This window comes from Phaseolus vulgaris, chromosome 4, assembly GCF_000499845.2.
Source record: "Phaseolus vulgaris cultivar G19833 chromosome 4, P. vulgaris v2.0, whole genome shotgun sequence".
Taxonomy (NCBI): Eukaryota; Viridiplantae; Streptophyta; class Magnoliopsida; order Fabales; family Fabaceae; genus Phaseolus; species Phaseolus vulgaris.
This window is the reverse complement of record NC_023756.2, coordinates 47595070-47608988: the sequence shown is the minus strand read 5'-3', so window position 1 is coordinate 47608988 and position 13919 is coordinate 47595070. Positions and strand designations below refer to the sequence as shown.

The 13919-nt window shown below is 33.1% G+C and overlaps 2 protein-coding genes across 2 annotated transcripts; both read left to right on the top strand.

Moving 5' to 3' along the window:
- Positions 1-2313: 2313 nt before the first annotated feature.
- Positions 2314-4201, top strand: LOC137838156 (zinc finger CCCH domain-containing protein 20-like). The gene has a single exon (XM_068647397.1). It carries the CDS (start codon positions 2727-2729, stop codon positions 3789-3791), a length of 1065 nt encoding a protein of 354 aa, XP_068503498.1. The 5' UTR covers positions 2314-2726; the 3' UTR covers positions 3792-4201.
- Positions 4202-11590: 7389 nt separating this feature from the next.
- Positions 11591-13197, top strand: LOC137838917 (transcription factor MYB87-like). Its single transcript, XM_068648126.1, has 3 exons — positions 11591-11726; positions 12104-12233; positions 12329-13197. The coding sequence occupies exons 1-3, from the start codon at positions 11591-11593 to the stop codon at positions 12870-12872; spliced, it is 810 nt and encodes a 269-aa protein (XP_068504227.1). The 3' UTR covers positions 12873-13197.
- The last annotated feature ends 722 nt before the right edge of the window (positions 13198-13919 follow it).

Sequence of the window (13919 nt, the reverse complement as noted above, 5' to 3'; positions counted from 1 at the left end):
CCATCTGGTCATAATCGACCGATACGACCAAAATCATTAAACTTAAACTGTGGTTAAGCATTAGGTTTCTTAATCATGATCTAAAATTTTAATCTGGCTCAATAACAAGTACCTATGATAATCATATAAATAGTCACAAATTTTGAGAATAAGGCACGCCATCGTTTTGCACTACTACTCTGAATTCCGAGATTTCACTTGAGTGTTGGAGTGCCTTTTGCAAGTACCATTTGAGCTTGAACCTTTGGTGTGTCGGTTCTGTGTTGAATGATTGTTTTAGTATGTTTTATAAGAGTTGGATCATCTTTAAAATTATTTAAATTTATTTATTTATTATTGCTGATAAAAAAATTCATTTGAGTTTTGAATATACGAGAACGAGGAATAAAACACAAAGAAAGAATTGTGAAGCTGTTTTGAAAAGGGAGAAAGCAGTGAGAAACCGACCGATCAAGATAGAAGATAATAGTTATTTTAGTTTCAACCCATACCTATCTTTCATTTTTATAGATATATCTATTTATAAAATCATCAATATCATAATAGGTTTTTGGATTAATTTATAAATTGTAAGTGACTTTTCGTATAGTAATTAAGTTAATCGTGTTAAGAGAATACATAAACAAATCATGCATGTGGTTAATTTGGCGGTTTGTATATGAAAGCTTTATGCGGTGATAAGATGTATTTTACCTGGTTTTCTATTCCAATCAAAAAAATGTCTGAAATATCGAAATGGAACATTAATTGTCATGTTGAAGGAAGTGTGACAGAACAATTTGCGGTTCCGAGCAAAAACATACATATTGCAAGCATGATGGAATATGTTGACGTTAATTGAAATGGACGTTTTCAGAAGGCTCATTAGGGTTTTTGATTTTGAGTTGGATTTACCACTTCACCTCTTTCACTTTCTTTCTTCATCTTATTTAGTGCTTCTCCATAATAAAAGCACAAACCTTTCTCATAGCATAACCACACAACCTTAAAAAAATCACTTGTGCTTAATTAATAATTTTGTTTTAAACTGAGAGGTACATAAGCACTTTGGTAAATTGATAAGTTTGAAGCGTGTCGATGATGGTGTTTCTGGTTCTAATCTTTGGAACCCTATCTATGATTGAAAAGGTAAAGAATGTGTGTTTGGAGAAGGGAATGGGTGGTTCGTACTAACCATGTCCTGCACAAAGGTAGAATATTACAGGTCTGCACATTCTCTACACAACTCTAATGATATGTTTTCATTACCTTCCACTGTTTCTCAAATGCTTTCATCGTGTCCTTTTCCATCATGCCAAATCATGCTGCTTCAAATCCTTTTTCTTACTCTGGATTTTTGGAGAACATTGAAGCGTTTCAAAAGAAAAAGGTAGAAAAAAATAGTTAATTGGTAGATCCAATAGATGAGTATGAGTTTAAGTATTCTTCTCTAACGAAGTTTGGAATCAAGAGAATGATTGTACTCCTTCTCGATTGACTCGTCTTTTTTTCTTCTTAAAAAAATTTCAGTATTATCTTTTAGTTGTTTCTGTTTCTCATTTTTGTGAATTCCAAGCATAAATGATATCTGTAAAAGATACTCTGACATTCAAGTGAGATTTCGATGTTCGACACTCGGTGTTATTAATATGGGATGATGACGTATCCGATTATTAAAATTTGTGTTTACTTATATGATTATCATATACCTTTATTATTAGGTTTGATTAAAAATTTAGATAATAATTAAAAATGTATTATCTAATAATTGACTACTGATTAATCTTATTAATTCTTTATTTAAGCATAATAGTTTTAGTCGTATCAATACTCGGTTAGTCTTATTAATTTTCTTCTTAAATATATTAGTAATATCAATGGGCCTTAATTGAAGTTGAGCCTTCAGTATGGACCTTATTGGTGCATGTATGAAAATGAAATTACAGAAGATTGGTTTGTGCAATAAGTTATAAACTTTGTAGGGTTAGATTATGTTGTCATTGTCTTGAAAATAAATAAAAAAAAGAGAGAAAAGAAAAGGGACGGTTAGGATAAGCAGAAGGGTGTGGCGAAGAGCTAAAATGATGAACAGTGACATAGTGACATGAAAGTCAAGCAATGCAATGTAATGGATTAGATAGCCATCAACTCTCACATGATTTTGACATAAGATCAAAAACTTTTTTTTTTTTAATTTTTAATTTACATCAACCACTACAACAATTAAAACCCTGCTTTCTTTATTTATCATTAGGTAACTCAATTTATATCATTAATTAAATTCTTAATTTAATCATCGATTTCATATTTATCAAACTAAATTTATTGTTCTTTTTTTATTTATTTATTATTATTATTATTATGGTTGCTGTAATATTACAGTATCCACCGCTTTCCGGAGACCCGGGGCGTGAGACCCACAAAACGACGAAAAACGAAACACGACACAGTTTGCTCATTAATCTAAATCACAGTCAATAACCGCACGCCACGTGCCCTCAGAATAACACTTCACTCCACATACATGGCAAACGAAGAAGCAGTCTGTCACGTAGATCACGCAACCACCCCGGTCATTTCAAAATCGCCCTTTACTTTAACCGCAGTGGAAAATTGCAGTTCATTGATTTTTTTAACCCGACCATGGTTACCCCCAACCCAACCCTGGTCAAACGCGAGTTAAGTGCCAGTTTATAACCAAGCTAACCCTGCCGGAGTTTCTGTAAGCAAAAGACATCATCCAAAACATGATGCTCGGAGAGCACCGTCGATCAAATCCAACGGTCCACGTTCCACCGTGGCCAGCCCACGATGATCCCACGGCGGAGATGTACTCCGCGTTTTTAACTAACGACGTCAATGCTGCTGAGTACTCTCCGTACTATCTTCAAGAAGCGTTAACGGCGCTGCAGCGCTACCTTCCGGCGAACGAAACGGACGCTGACTCCGACTCGGAGGCTCAGCCCGACGCGCCGGTGGACGCGTACTCCTGCGACCATTTTCGCATGTACGAGTTCAAAATCCGTCGATGCGCGCGTGGCAGGTCGCACGACTGGACCGAGTGTCCGTACGCGCATCCCGGAGAGAAGGCGCGCCGCCGCGACCCGCGCAAGTTCCACTACTCCGGCGCGGCGTGCCCTGAGTTCCGCAAGGGGAGCTGCAAGAAAGGTGACACGTGCGAGTTCGCGCACGGTGTGTTCGAGTGCTGGCTGCACCCCGCGCGCTACCGCACGCAGCCTTGCAAGGACGGCACCAGTTGCCGCCGTCGCGTTTGCTTCTTTGCGCACACGCCGGAGCAGCTGCGCCTCGTGCCGATGCAGAGTCCTCGAAGCTCGGGGGAGTCCTACGACGGTTCTCCGATGAGACAAATTCTACAGTCCACGGCGTTCATGTCGTCTCCGGCGGCCTCTCTTTCTCCGCCGGAGTCTCCCCCTCTGTCGCCATCCATGAACGAGATGGTGGCTTCTCTGCGAAATCTGCAGCTGGGTAAGATGAAATCGATGCCTCATAACCGAAACGTTTCGGTTGGGTCTCCCGGTTACGGGTCACCCAGAGGCTCAGTGCTTCGACCCGGGTTTTGTAGTCTTCCGACAACTCCAACACAGCAACCGGCGAGGTCTGGGGTGAACTATTTGGATATTTGGGAGCAGAGTGTTGAGGAGGAGCCGGTTATGGAGAGGGTTGAGTCTGGGAGGGGCATAAGGGCGAAGATGTTTGAGAAGCTAAGCAAAGAAAACTCTCTGGAAGGGTCGGGTTCGGGTCATGGAAGTGGGGCTCCGGATGTTGAATGGGTTTCGGAGCTTGTGAAGTGATTGTTGTGGTGGGTGATTGAAGAATGAAGAATGAAGAATGAAGAAGATTCCTGTAAATATTTTATTTTGGTGGCATGCATGGGTGAAGTGAAGTGAAGTGAAGTGAAGGGGAGAATCTCTTTTTTGGGGGAAGTTTTTCTTGGAAAATCAAGAGTTTTAAGAGTTCTATATGCATTGATTTGGGAGATTAAATCAAAGTATCCATAACCTTTTGTATAGCTAGAAGCTTACTATTATTGTTAATTATGAATTATCATCACCATGTGTGTCTTTTGATGTTATTGCTTTCACCTGCTAATCTCATTCATGTACAAATGTATAATATCTAGGAGGATGATGATCCAAGTCCAATCTTGTTATGCAAATTGCTTATGTAATCTATATATCTTATCCAAATTGTTTTGCTCTCATTCACTTTTCTTTCCATTTCAGCTTGTAAAGGAGATTTTATCTTATTTGATCTGTTTTTCTCAGTGGCAACATGGTCTCTTCAGTTTGTGTAGTGAAGATGGGAAACAAGAAAAATACTGTTTTGTGGTACAAATCTGTTTTGTGGTTGATAGTTGCTTGTGATAAGGGGTATGTTTGGGAAACAAAATAATGAGTTTACTAGATTTGGAATGTTTAAATTTATGGAAATGGAGATTATTGTGATTGAAGGATATGGATATGGTGAAGCCTACTAGAAGTTAACAATGGCTGCAAGCTCATTTAGGAAAAGAACAGCTTCTGAGTATGGCCTTAGCAGAAGATGTATAGGCCCTTTTGGTAAAGATTAAGATCATAACAAAACACCAGGATATCTAAGTTTAGGATACAAAATAAACCAAAATCAAATACAAAAGAGATCAAAATAAATGGTAAATTTACCCTTTTAACTTTTACTCCTTTCACTTCATATAAATAAACCATTAAAGATGTTTCCATATCAAGTCCGGTCCGTTAAAGGGTTAAAGGGATTATTGTGCTGTTCGTTAGATCAATTATCGGATTTAAGTTCAATGTATTATTGTTCATTAGGGTCGTTAGATCAATTATCATATATCATATTTAGCTCATTATACGAATTATCATAATCTTATCGTAATCCGTGCATTCAAGATATTATTGTTATATATCATATTTAGTTCATTATACGAATTATCCTAATCAGAGCATTCAAGATATTATTGTTATCAAGTTTGGTCCTTTAAAGAGATTATTGTGCTGTTATCAAGTTTGGTCCTTTAAAGAGATTATTGTGCTGCTGTTAGATAAAGGATCGTTAGGATCAATTATCGTATTCAGTTATTATTGTCCTGTTCGTTAGGATCAATTATAATTATTATTTGTTAGGATCAATTATCGTATTCAGGTTGTTAAGATCAATTATCGTATTCAAGGTATTATTGTTCAGGTTGTTAGGATCAATTATCGTTACGGTCAATGGTCAATTATCGTTCGTTAGAGTCAATTAGAGGTATTATATTAGGGTTAATATCTAAAAAGGTATTATTGTTGTTAGGATCAATTATCTAAGATTAATAAGTATTGATATAGTCAATTAGAGATATTATATTAGGATTAATATGTCGAGAGGTATTATTGTTAGGGTCTTAGTCTAAGAGTTAATGAGTATTATTATTATGGTCAATTATCGAATTTAAATATTATTATTAAAGGTAATTATTGGATTTGAGATTATTATCGCATTTGAGCTATTATCTCAAGATATTATACTCCATTTGAATCCGTATTTTGGTAGAGTGTGTATATATATTGAAGGAGAAGATGTTAATGAAATGATTAATCACGTTCTTTTAAGAAGTTTTTTTTATTAAAATCAGTAGATATTTTATATTTTTTTCCAATTTGAAATTAAAAAGTGAATTTTAAATTTAGTACACCTTATTTATAATATTTTTGTTCACAATAAATTAGAAAAATGAGAAGAATAAGCAATCGTTTTTTAAATTAGATGATAATCCAGTTATATTTAGATGACAAATTTTTTATATTAGTCAATGCATGTATTCCAATGAAGAATGGTGGGGTAGCCCATTTTGACACGAAAATGGTGACTTGTGAGTTTTGTTTGAAGTTTTGTCCAATTGCAAAGAGCCTCCATTGATGATAGTTTTAGGGAGGTTCCATTCATGATGTCACTGTGTCACCCTTTCTTACAGGATAAAACACCACACTCAAAGTCCCTAACATTCATGGCAGTAACATGCTTTTCTTGCTTCAGAACAGGAAAAAAAAGAACACACCCTTACCATCAACTACTTAGTCAAACAAATATATTTTGAGTATATAAGATTAAAGAAAAATCATACATAACAAACTACTATAAGAATTAATGAGTTAATCTAAGGTTTACAAATGAAGATGAGAATTAATCATAGAAATTGTGTTAACATAAGATTCAAAGCGTGAAAACTAAACTCATTCTTGTATATAGATTGATAAATATAATGTCAAAGTACATATTTATTAAAATTACACTTAATCATTATATATTGAGTATTCTAAATTCCGAACGATCATCCTGACATCTAAAGAATTGATCAAGCATAATTTAAAATTTTTCCAATCTATTTTACCTTTTAAGATTGGTGTCTAAACTTCTGATATGTATGTTTTCGATTAAAAATAAGTGATTTGTTTTAAGTTCATCAGGTGTTTATTTTGTTGCTTGAGAGGATATGTCGTTTTTGTTTTGTTGAGTTGATTGTTTAGTGTTCAAGATGTATAAGGATTGAATCACCCCTGAAATGATTCATATTTATTTATTAAAAATTGTAATAAATTAAGTAGATTGTCCTAGCTACTCATGGACACTGGGTTGAGGAAGTGTTGTGAATAAATTAAGTATGGTAAGAGGTGAGATGAGTAATTTGATATGAATAGGTAGTTTGAAAAGAAAGGGTATAATGCAGTGATAAGGATCTTAGATTTGTGATCATGAAATTGACTAGGGAACATATATAAATATTAAATCCAAAATTGTCAAGCATTGACAATACAATAGTGCTTAAGCTTGAAGATGACACATTTGTAAATTAAATTAAAGGGTAACACCATATCACAATCCTTATTTCACAATTTGACATGAATAGAAGAAAAAAGAAGACAAAGTGAAATATTTTTTTAGGTGTTTGCATTTGGATAGAGGTAAACGAACATGAAAGAATAAAAAATGTTAAACAGAAGAAAATTAGAATGAAAATTGAGGTTGCTTTAAGGAGTGTACAGTGAGAAAAAAAATATTAAAGATAAATTAAGTGAGATTTGATATTTTCTAAAATATGAAATTTCATAAATTTTACAGTCAAGAGTGCATATCTTTCATTAGAAAATCAAACCATGTTTTTTCACTTTTCTTTTCGTCCCCCTCTTTCTTTATTTTAGCGTTTTACGTGAAAACTTTATAATTTCTAAGAACATTTATCTTGTGTTTGGAATGAGGTGAAAATTATGAGATTAGAAAATGAGAAAAAAAGTTAAAATAAATTAAAAATTAAAAATTAATGTTTTTGGTGTTAGGGTTGGAACCAACTTTCTTTTTCTCTCTGTTTATCTTTTTTTTTTAAATGGACTCTCCCTTTATTCATTTTCTTCTCGTACTCGTGATCTCCAACTTTGGATAATACTTATAAAAGACACTCCAACATTTTAGTGAGATCTCGGTATTTGGTGATATTAGTACTGAATGATGACGTATCTTATTTATTGAAATCTGTGTCTATTTATATAATTATCATGAACACTTTGTTATTGGGCCGAATTACGATTTCAGATCATAATTAAAAGTGTATTTCCTAATGCTTGATCACTGATTAATCTTTTGTTTAAACATAATAAACTTAGCCGTGTTAGACCGGGTGTTGAAACTTCCGGCTGGTTGTTGAAACTTCCGGCTGTTGTATGAACCCAACCGGTACAATTAAAATTTTGAAGTTTTAACTTCTGCTTTGTTTTCTAAACTTTCTCTTCAATGAAACAAAGAAAAAGACATGTTATCCATGTTTTTTATAGGCACTCTAGAGTGTTATGCAATAGGCCTGCCAATCCTGAACATAATAGTAAATACTCGTAGTAGCATGTATTGTCATCAACGATAGAAGACAACATTTTTTTGTCGTTTTGTTCTTAAAAGGCCATGTTTGTGAAAGTTTGCAAGCAAATATGAAACAACACGGGAAAAAGGAAGGAGGAATGCTATTGTCTCAAGGTTAAGGCGATTAATGGTCTTCAATTTTGTCATGTAGCACAATTCCAATGGTCTTCAATGCAGTAATGCAGAATCAAGAAAAGGGTACACCAGATAAGAGTTGTGTTTGTGATGCATTAGAATACACATTTTTTCATTACATTATTGTTTCATATGAAATTGAAGTGTGATTTGGTCGTAATATTTGCAGGATGATCTAGAAAAGTAAAAGTGGGTGATTTGAAGGAGAATTTTGAAGAGGTCGGATCCAAATGAAAGGTGGAGATCTCAGAGATCTCAGCATCCGATCAGAGTCAACCAACACGTTCAGAGTCATTAAACTTAACAAGAGAGTTAATAAGACAAATGATTAAACATTAAGTAATACATTTTTGACCATTATCAAAAACTCTAATTCAACCTAATAATCAAATAACTAGTCATAGATTTAAAGAATAAGGTACATCATCATCGTGCACTAATTGCACCGAATACTGAATACCGAGATCTTACTTGAACGTTAGAGTGTCTTTTACATGTATATATCATCCAAACTTGAAGTTTACAAGCAAGGAAGAGAGGTGTGAAGGGAGAGTTGTGAAGCTATTCTGAGAAGATAAGGAGCAGAGATAGATCGACCGATCGATCGAAAAAAAGACAACTATTCTCTTGATTTTAACTCTATTCGAATTCGAAAACATATAAGTTGAATTTTTTGATTAATGTTTTGTGACAAACATTTTTTGTTGTGAGAATGAATAAATGTAAACAAGCACGTCGCTGTCTGAAGAGTCTATACATAATTGCCAAAGTGGAAGTTTGGTAGCATCCTTAGTAGAGGGAAAACTGTTGGTTGTGCTGCAACAACTTTGTTTTGAATATAATAATGTTACTGTGAAAATTATTAAACAACAGACAAGATGAAAGAGGTTGTGGCATTTTGGGGATAAGATGGTGATGGAATTGACTAATACTGCCATACAATAATGAAACTGAAAACACTTTCATGCACTGTGTAATATTATTGTATATGTATATGTATATGATGCATGCATGTTTATATTCATCACAAATTATCTTAAGACAGAATATCAATAATGTCGTTGGCACTATCCAAGAAGACAGAATCCTACAAAGAAGATAGCACCTCTTTGCTATGGTTCGAGTTGGATTGATGCAATCATACTTCATAATTCCTATCACTGATCACAATTTACTTTTTATGCTGTTACAATCACTGTAAAATGCTTCTTTGACTTTCATTTGCATTTATGAAGTGTTTGAAGTTTCTAAATTCAATTCTCAATTATTAAAAATTACGTCTTAGTAAAGATTAAGATATTTCATATTATCTCATATTAAAAATTTTGATTTTTGATTTAAAAAACATAAGAATAAACAACAGCACACTAACATATTTACAATTTATTCCATCCTGAATGGAATTCAAAATTCCATTTCTAAATGTGCAAAAATTGCTTAATTCCTTTCACAGATTCACTTTCAGAGAGATTGCAAAAAAAGTTTGGTTTTTTGAGGGGCCAAGAAGCTGATTCTATCTGGACCTGAGCTTTTGCACTGTTACATTGTTGGGTCTTGGTGAAAACTGACAATTTATTTTTCTATTGGGCTACAAACATAAAAATGCAATTTGTTAATATAATGGTGTTTGATGGCTTCAACTAAGGGTACAGGTAAAATAAAAACTAAACATAGTTTTTGCTATGAAAAAGGTAAATGTTCCTTAAGTATGTTTAACATACCTATTTATCAAGGAACAATCCAAAATTACTAGTTAAACTCAAACATCACCTACTTAGTTGGTTCTGGCATTAGCCATTATATTTTAAAGAATATATATGTATTCTTATTCGATCGGATGAGTTATGTCATTCGACTTCGGTAAACGATGGATCGAACCAAAACACATTCCGAGATTCTTATGTAACACTACAAGAAAATCATGAAATAGAAATCAATTTTTAGATACCAAAATAATTAGTTACAATAGAAACTAAAATAGAAACTATTTTAGAAACTAAAAAAAAAATTGGTTTCTAAATTAGTTTTTATTATGATTAAATAGTTTCATGATTTTCTTGTAGTGTAAACTCTGAGTGAAGTAAAACACTTTATGTACCTTGCATCTAAAAATGATATTTACTTTATTAATTACTTTTCTCTCAATTTTAATTAAGTTATTCAAAGGATTGAAATCAGTAAAGGCAATTCAAGTTTTTGGATTTCCGAAAACCATGTTAAAACAGGAATTAATGTGATTTTAAATGAATTTTCCCTTGTTAATTTTCATAACAATTCCACTAAAAAAATTGAATTCAACTTAATACTCGTAAGTAAGTTTCTATTTAGATCTCATTTATATTTTATCGGAGTAGAGTTTTTTCTTATTATTATGTACAACTTAAGTAATAATAAAACTTAGAAGTTCAACTACGTCAACCACTCAACTAAAGATATTAAATTTGTGGAAAGAACTCATACAATATATTTATTTTTATTTGAGTTTTAACCAGTTTTTATTAAGAGAATAATTAATTTTTAGGTGAATATTTTAACGTGGATAATTAAATTAACGTCACAATTCTTTATTTGATATATTTTTTTTATAAATAAATAATTGTTATAAAAAATCTTGCATCATTAATGACCCACATGATGAGGATGAGGTAAGTTCAAATATGAATAAATGTAATAACCAATGAATTTCTTTATTATTACTTAAAAATAAAGATTGTAAAAACATTTTATATAAAAAAATTATTTTAAAATTTTTATTTTGATTTGAAAATCAATTGTTTTAAGACTTTAAAAAATAGTCACAATTTACTATTATGAAAATCATTAATAAAAATTAATTTTAGAGACAAAAAATAATTACTTACAATTTTACTAAATTAGAAATTATTTTAAAAATTAATTGATATCTAAATTAGTTTTTATTTTTGATAAATAATTTTTAAAGTATATATCTAACGGGTGTCAAGGTTTTAGTTATCAATTATTTAAATTTTAAAATTGATAATTAAAATTCATAGCTAACTATAAAAATAACGAATAATGGACTAACGGGTTAAACAAAACAGACTAATAAGTTTAAAAAGTTGATACAATCCGTTTGAATGATACTAGTAGATAATGTCGAATCCGAACCACTTTGTCATCCTTGCTTGCTTAGATGTATAAGTGGTGAGAATGAGACATGATATATGGTTAAGTGAGTGATAATGATAAGAAGAAAAAAAAAAGTATATATGTGTTTGTGTACATGACAATTGTACTTGAAGTTATTGATGCCTCATTATTGACTGCTTCTTTCTTCAGAGTTTACCATTGTTCCAAATACATACAGTGAGAAGAGAGGGGCAGGTATAAGATAACCAAAATGGAAACAAAGCAAAGAGCCAAGTCAGTTAGGGAGTGAGACAAAGTCAAGCATTCAAAAGTTGCAATCCATGTCACTGTGTTTTTATAACCACATCTTCTCTAAGCCATTTGCACCAAATATATTCACTTTCTCTCAATCTTTTTTCTCTTTGTTGTTCATCATTCCTGCTGCTATATTCAGTTCAGTGGCCAAGTGTAGGCCATGGGAAGGGCTCCATGCTGTGACAAATCCCTCGTCAAAAGAGGGCCATGGTCTCCCGATGAAGATGTCACCCTCAAAAACTTCCTTGAGAAACATGGCACAGGTGGTAATTGGATTGCTCTCCCCAAGAAAGCAGGTTTCTTTGTTCATCAATCATCACTCATTGTGTTATCAGTTATTATTACTTTCATACTGATATATTTGTTTGTTGAAGAGATTAAGATATCTGTCGAGAACACGAACTTCTCGACTAAGGAAGACCTAACTAAATCTCTGAGAACACACGTTAAAAAAACTTATCGGACAAAATAAAATTCACCTAAGTAAAAGTGTAAACAAGAAAAACACCTCGATTTTAGGAGGTTAAGTTAGAATTTAAAGTATACTTCTTAACAATATTCATCAGTTCTTAAAGTCTATTTGGATGATGTTAACTTATCTGCTTTTCAAACATCATACCTTACATTAAGAATTTTGCCTTAACTGCACTTTATAAGATGTATTCTCTTTCAGGGCTGAAGCGTTGTGGAAAGAGCTGTCGTCTAAGATGGCTGAACTATCTGAGGCCTCATATTAAGCTTGGAGGTTTCACTGAAGAGGAAGACAAAATCATCTGTACCCTTTATGGCACAATAGGAAGCAGGCAAGTTCATATCATTATCTTTTATATGTGAAGATATATATACCATAAAGTTAAGTGCATGATATGTATTATTGAATGTGTGAATTTGGCTTCAGGTGGTCCCTTATAGCAGCTCAACTCCCAGGGAGAACAGACAATGATGTCAAAAATCACTGGAACACCAAGCTAAAGAAAAAGTTCTTGGCAGAAAACACTGTTGCCACAAGCTACAACAATGGCACTCTCAGCAATACTAGTTCCTCTCACCAATTCTCATGTTTTGCTACTCAACCTCAAGTTGAAGCCTCTCTCTTGAATCAGAAACAGAACTCAGCTTGGTTTGACCCCTACAATACTTTTGATCTGGAACAAACACCAATTTCAGTTCCTCTTCCAATGCCTCAGGAATTGGAAGCATTTGATACTGGGGGGAGCAGTTATAGTGCACCACCCTCCAAGGAAGTTTCAATGCCAGTTTTGAATGCAGCTTCATTAGCACAGCAGAACAAACATACAGAATGGTTTGGCTACGACTATGCAGGTGAAGATGATCCAAATTTACTTGAATTTGTGCTAGACGATCTGCTGATTAATCATGGGTTTGAATCTCCATCATGTGTGGCTAACCAAGACTCATTCTACTCATCATCAAACACTTGAAACAAAAAAGGGTTACAGAAAATAAAGGGAATGATCAAGTTATTCATATATAGTAGTAGTGACAAATGAAATACCTCTAACTGGTGTTTAAGCTTCTGAATAAAGTAGCTGTTGTATGTGGAATTGTGTTAAAGAGCTTCTGAATTATTTTCAACGGATTGTGGTGTTATTTGGAAGTGTATAGAAATGAGTGAAAAGATGTAGTGCATGTCTTTTTCCATGTTAGAAGAATCTCACAAATGGTGTGCTTTTAATGGTATGAAATTTGTCCAATAAGAGAGAGGAAAATTCAGAAAAAGTGATGGCACGTGGTCACCAAAATTTGTTGGGTTCCAAGTGCTCATGAAACTGGTGTTGGTTCTTAAGCAATTTCCAAAACAGGAAAAAGGGTTGACTCTGACATTAACAACTACACACATCACCCTCTCCATGCATGTGTCTCTCTTGCTTCTGAACTTGCCTCTGTCCATGCATGTGTCTCTTGCTTCTGAAATTGCTTTGTTCTTCACTGACCAGACAATAAGCTTAAAGAACATTCAGTTTTTACTTTAAAAAATTACTTTGATTTATGTAGGAGGGTCATAAACTGCATCATGGGATAAATTTTATTTTGGGTTATGATAAATTGAATAAAAAATTTAACTTTTATCAATTAAAAATATAAATTTAATGAAATTCAATTTATGAATTAATAATCTGTTTGGGCATCAACATCCAATCCTTTGATATTAATAATATTAAAAAAAGTTATTAAAATAAATAAATTTCGTGACAAATTTTCGTAGGGATAGTCTTAGTTTGCAAATTTCTTTTGAAAAATACTTCCGAAATAATTTTTTGTTGAAATTCCACGTAAAAATCTCGATTGAATTTGGGACAAAATGCGACAGATTTCACGTCAAACGGATGAGTATTCACCAAAGAAGAGAGCCAAACAGTTTCACACACAAACGAACCTTCCTTTCAACCCTAACAGTGATTAATAAAAACTTATTGCAAATCTTGTGGGCTGAATTCGGGGCTCAAAACTAAGCCAAAACTCAACAC

What these genes read in the sequence shown, in the direction of transcription:
- LOC137838156 (XM_068647397.1), top strand. Translation starts at nt 2,727, where the DNA reads ATGATGCTCGGAGAGCACCGTCGATCAAATCCAACGGTCCACGTTCCA.
- LOC137838917 (XM_068648126.1), top strand. Translation starts at nt 11,591, where the DNA reads ATGGGAAGGGCTCCATGCTGTGACAAATCCCTCGTCAAAAGAGGGCCA. An exon ending in TGCTCTCCCCAAGAAAGCAG is followed by an intron (nt 11,727 to 12,103) that starts GTTTCTTTGTTC and finishes ATTCTCTTTCAG; the next exon opens with GGCTGAAGCGTTGTGGAAAG. An exon ending in TATGGCACAATAGGAAGCAG is followed by an intron (nt 12,234 to 12,328) that starts GCAAGTTCATAT and finishes ATTTGGCTTCAG; the next exon opens with GTGGTCCCTTATAGCAGCTC.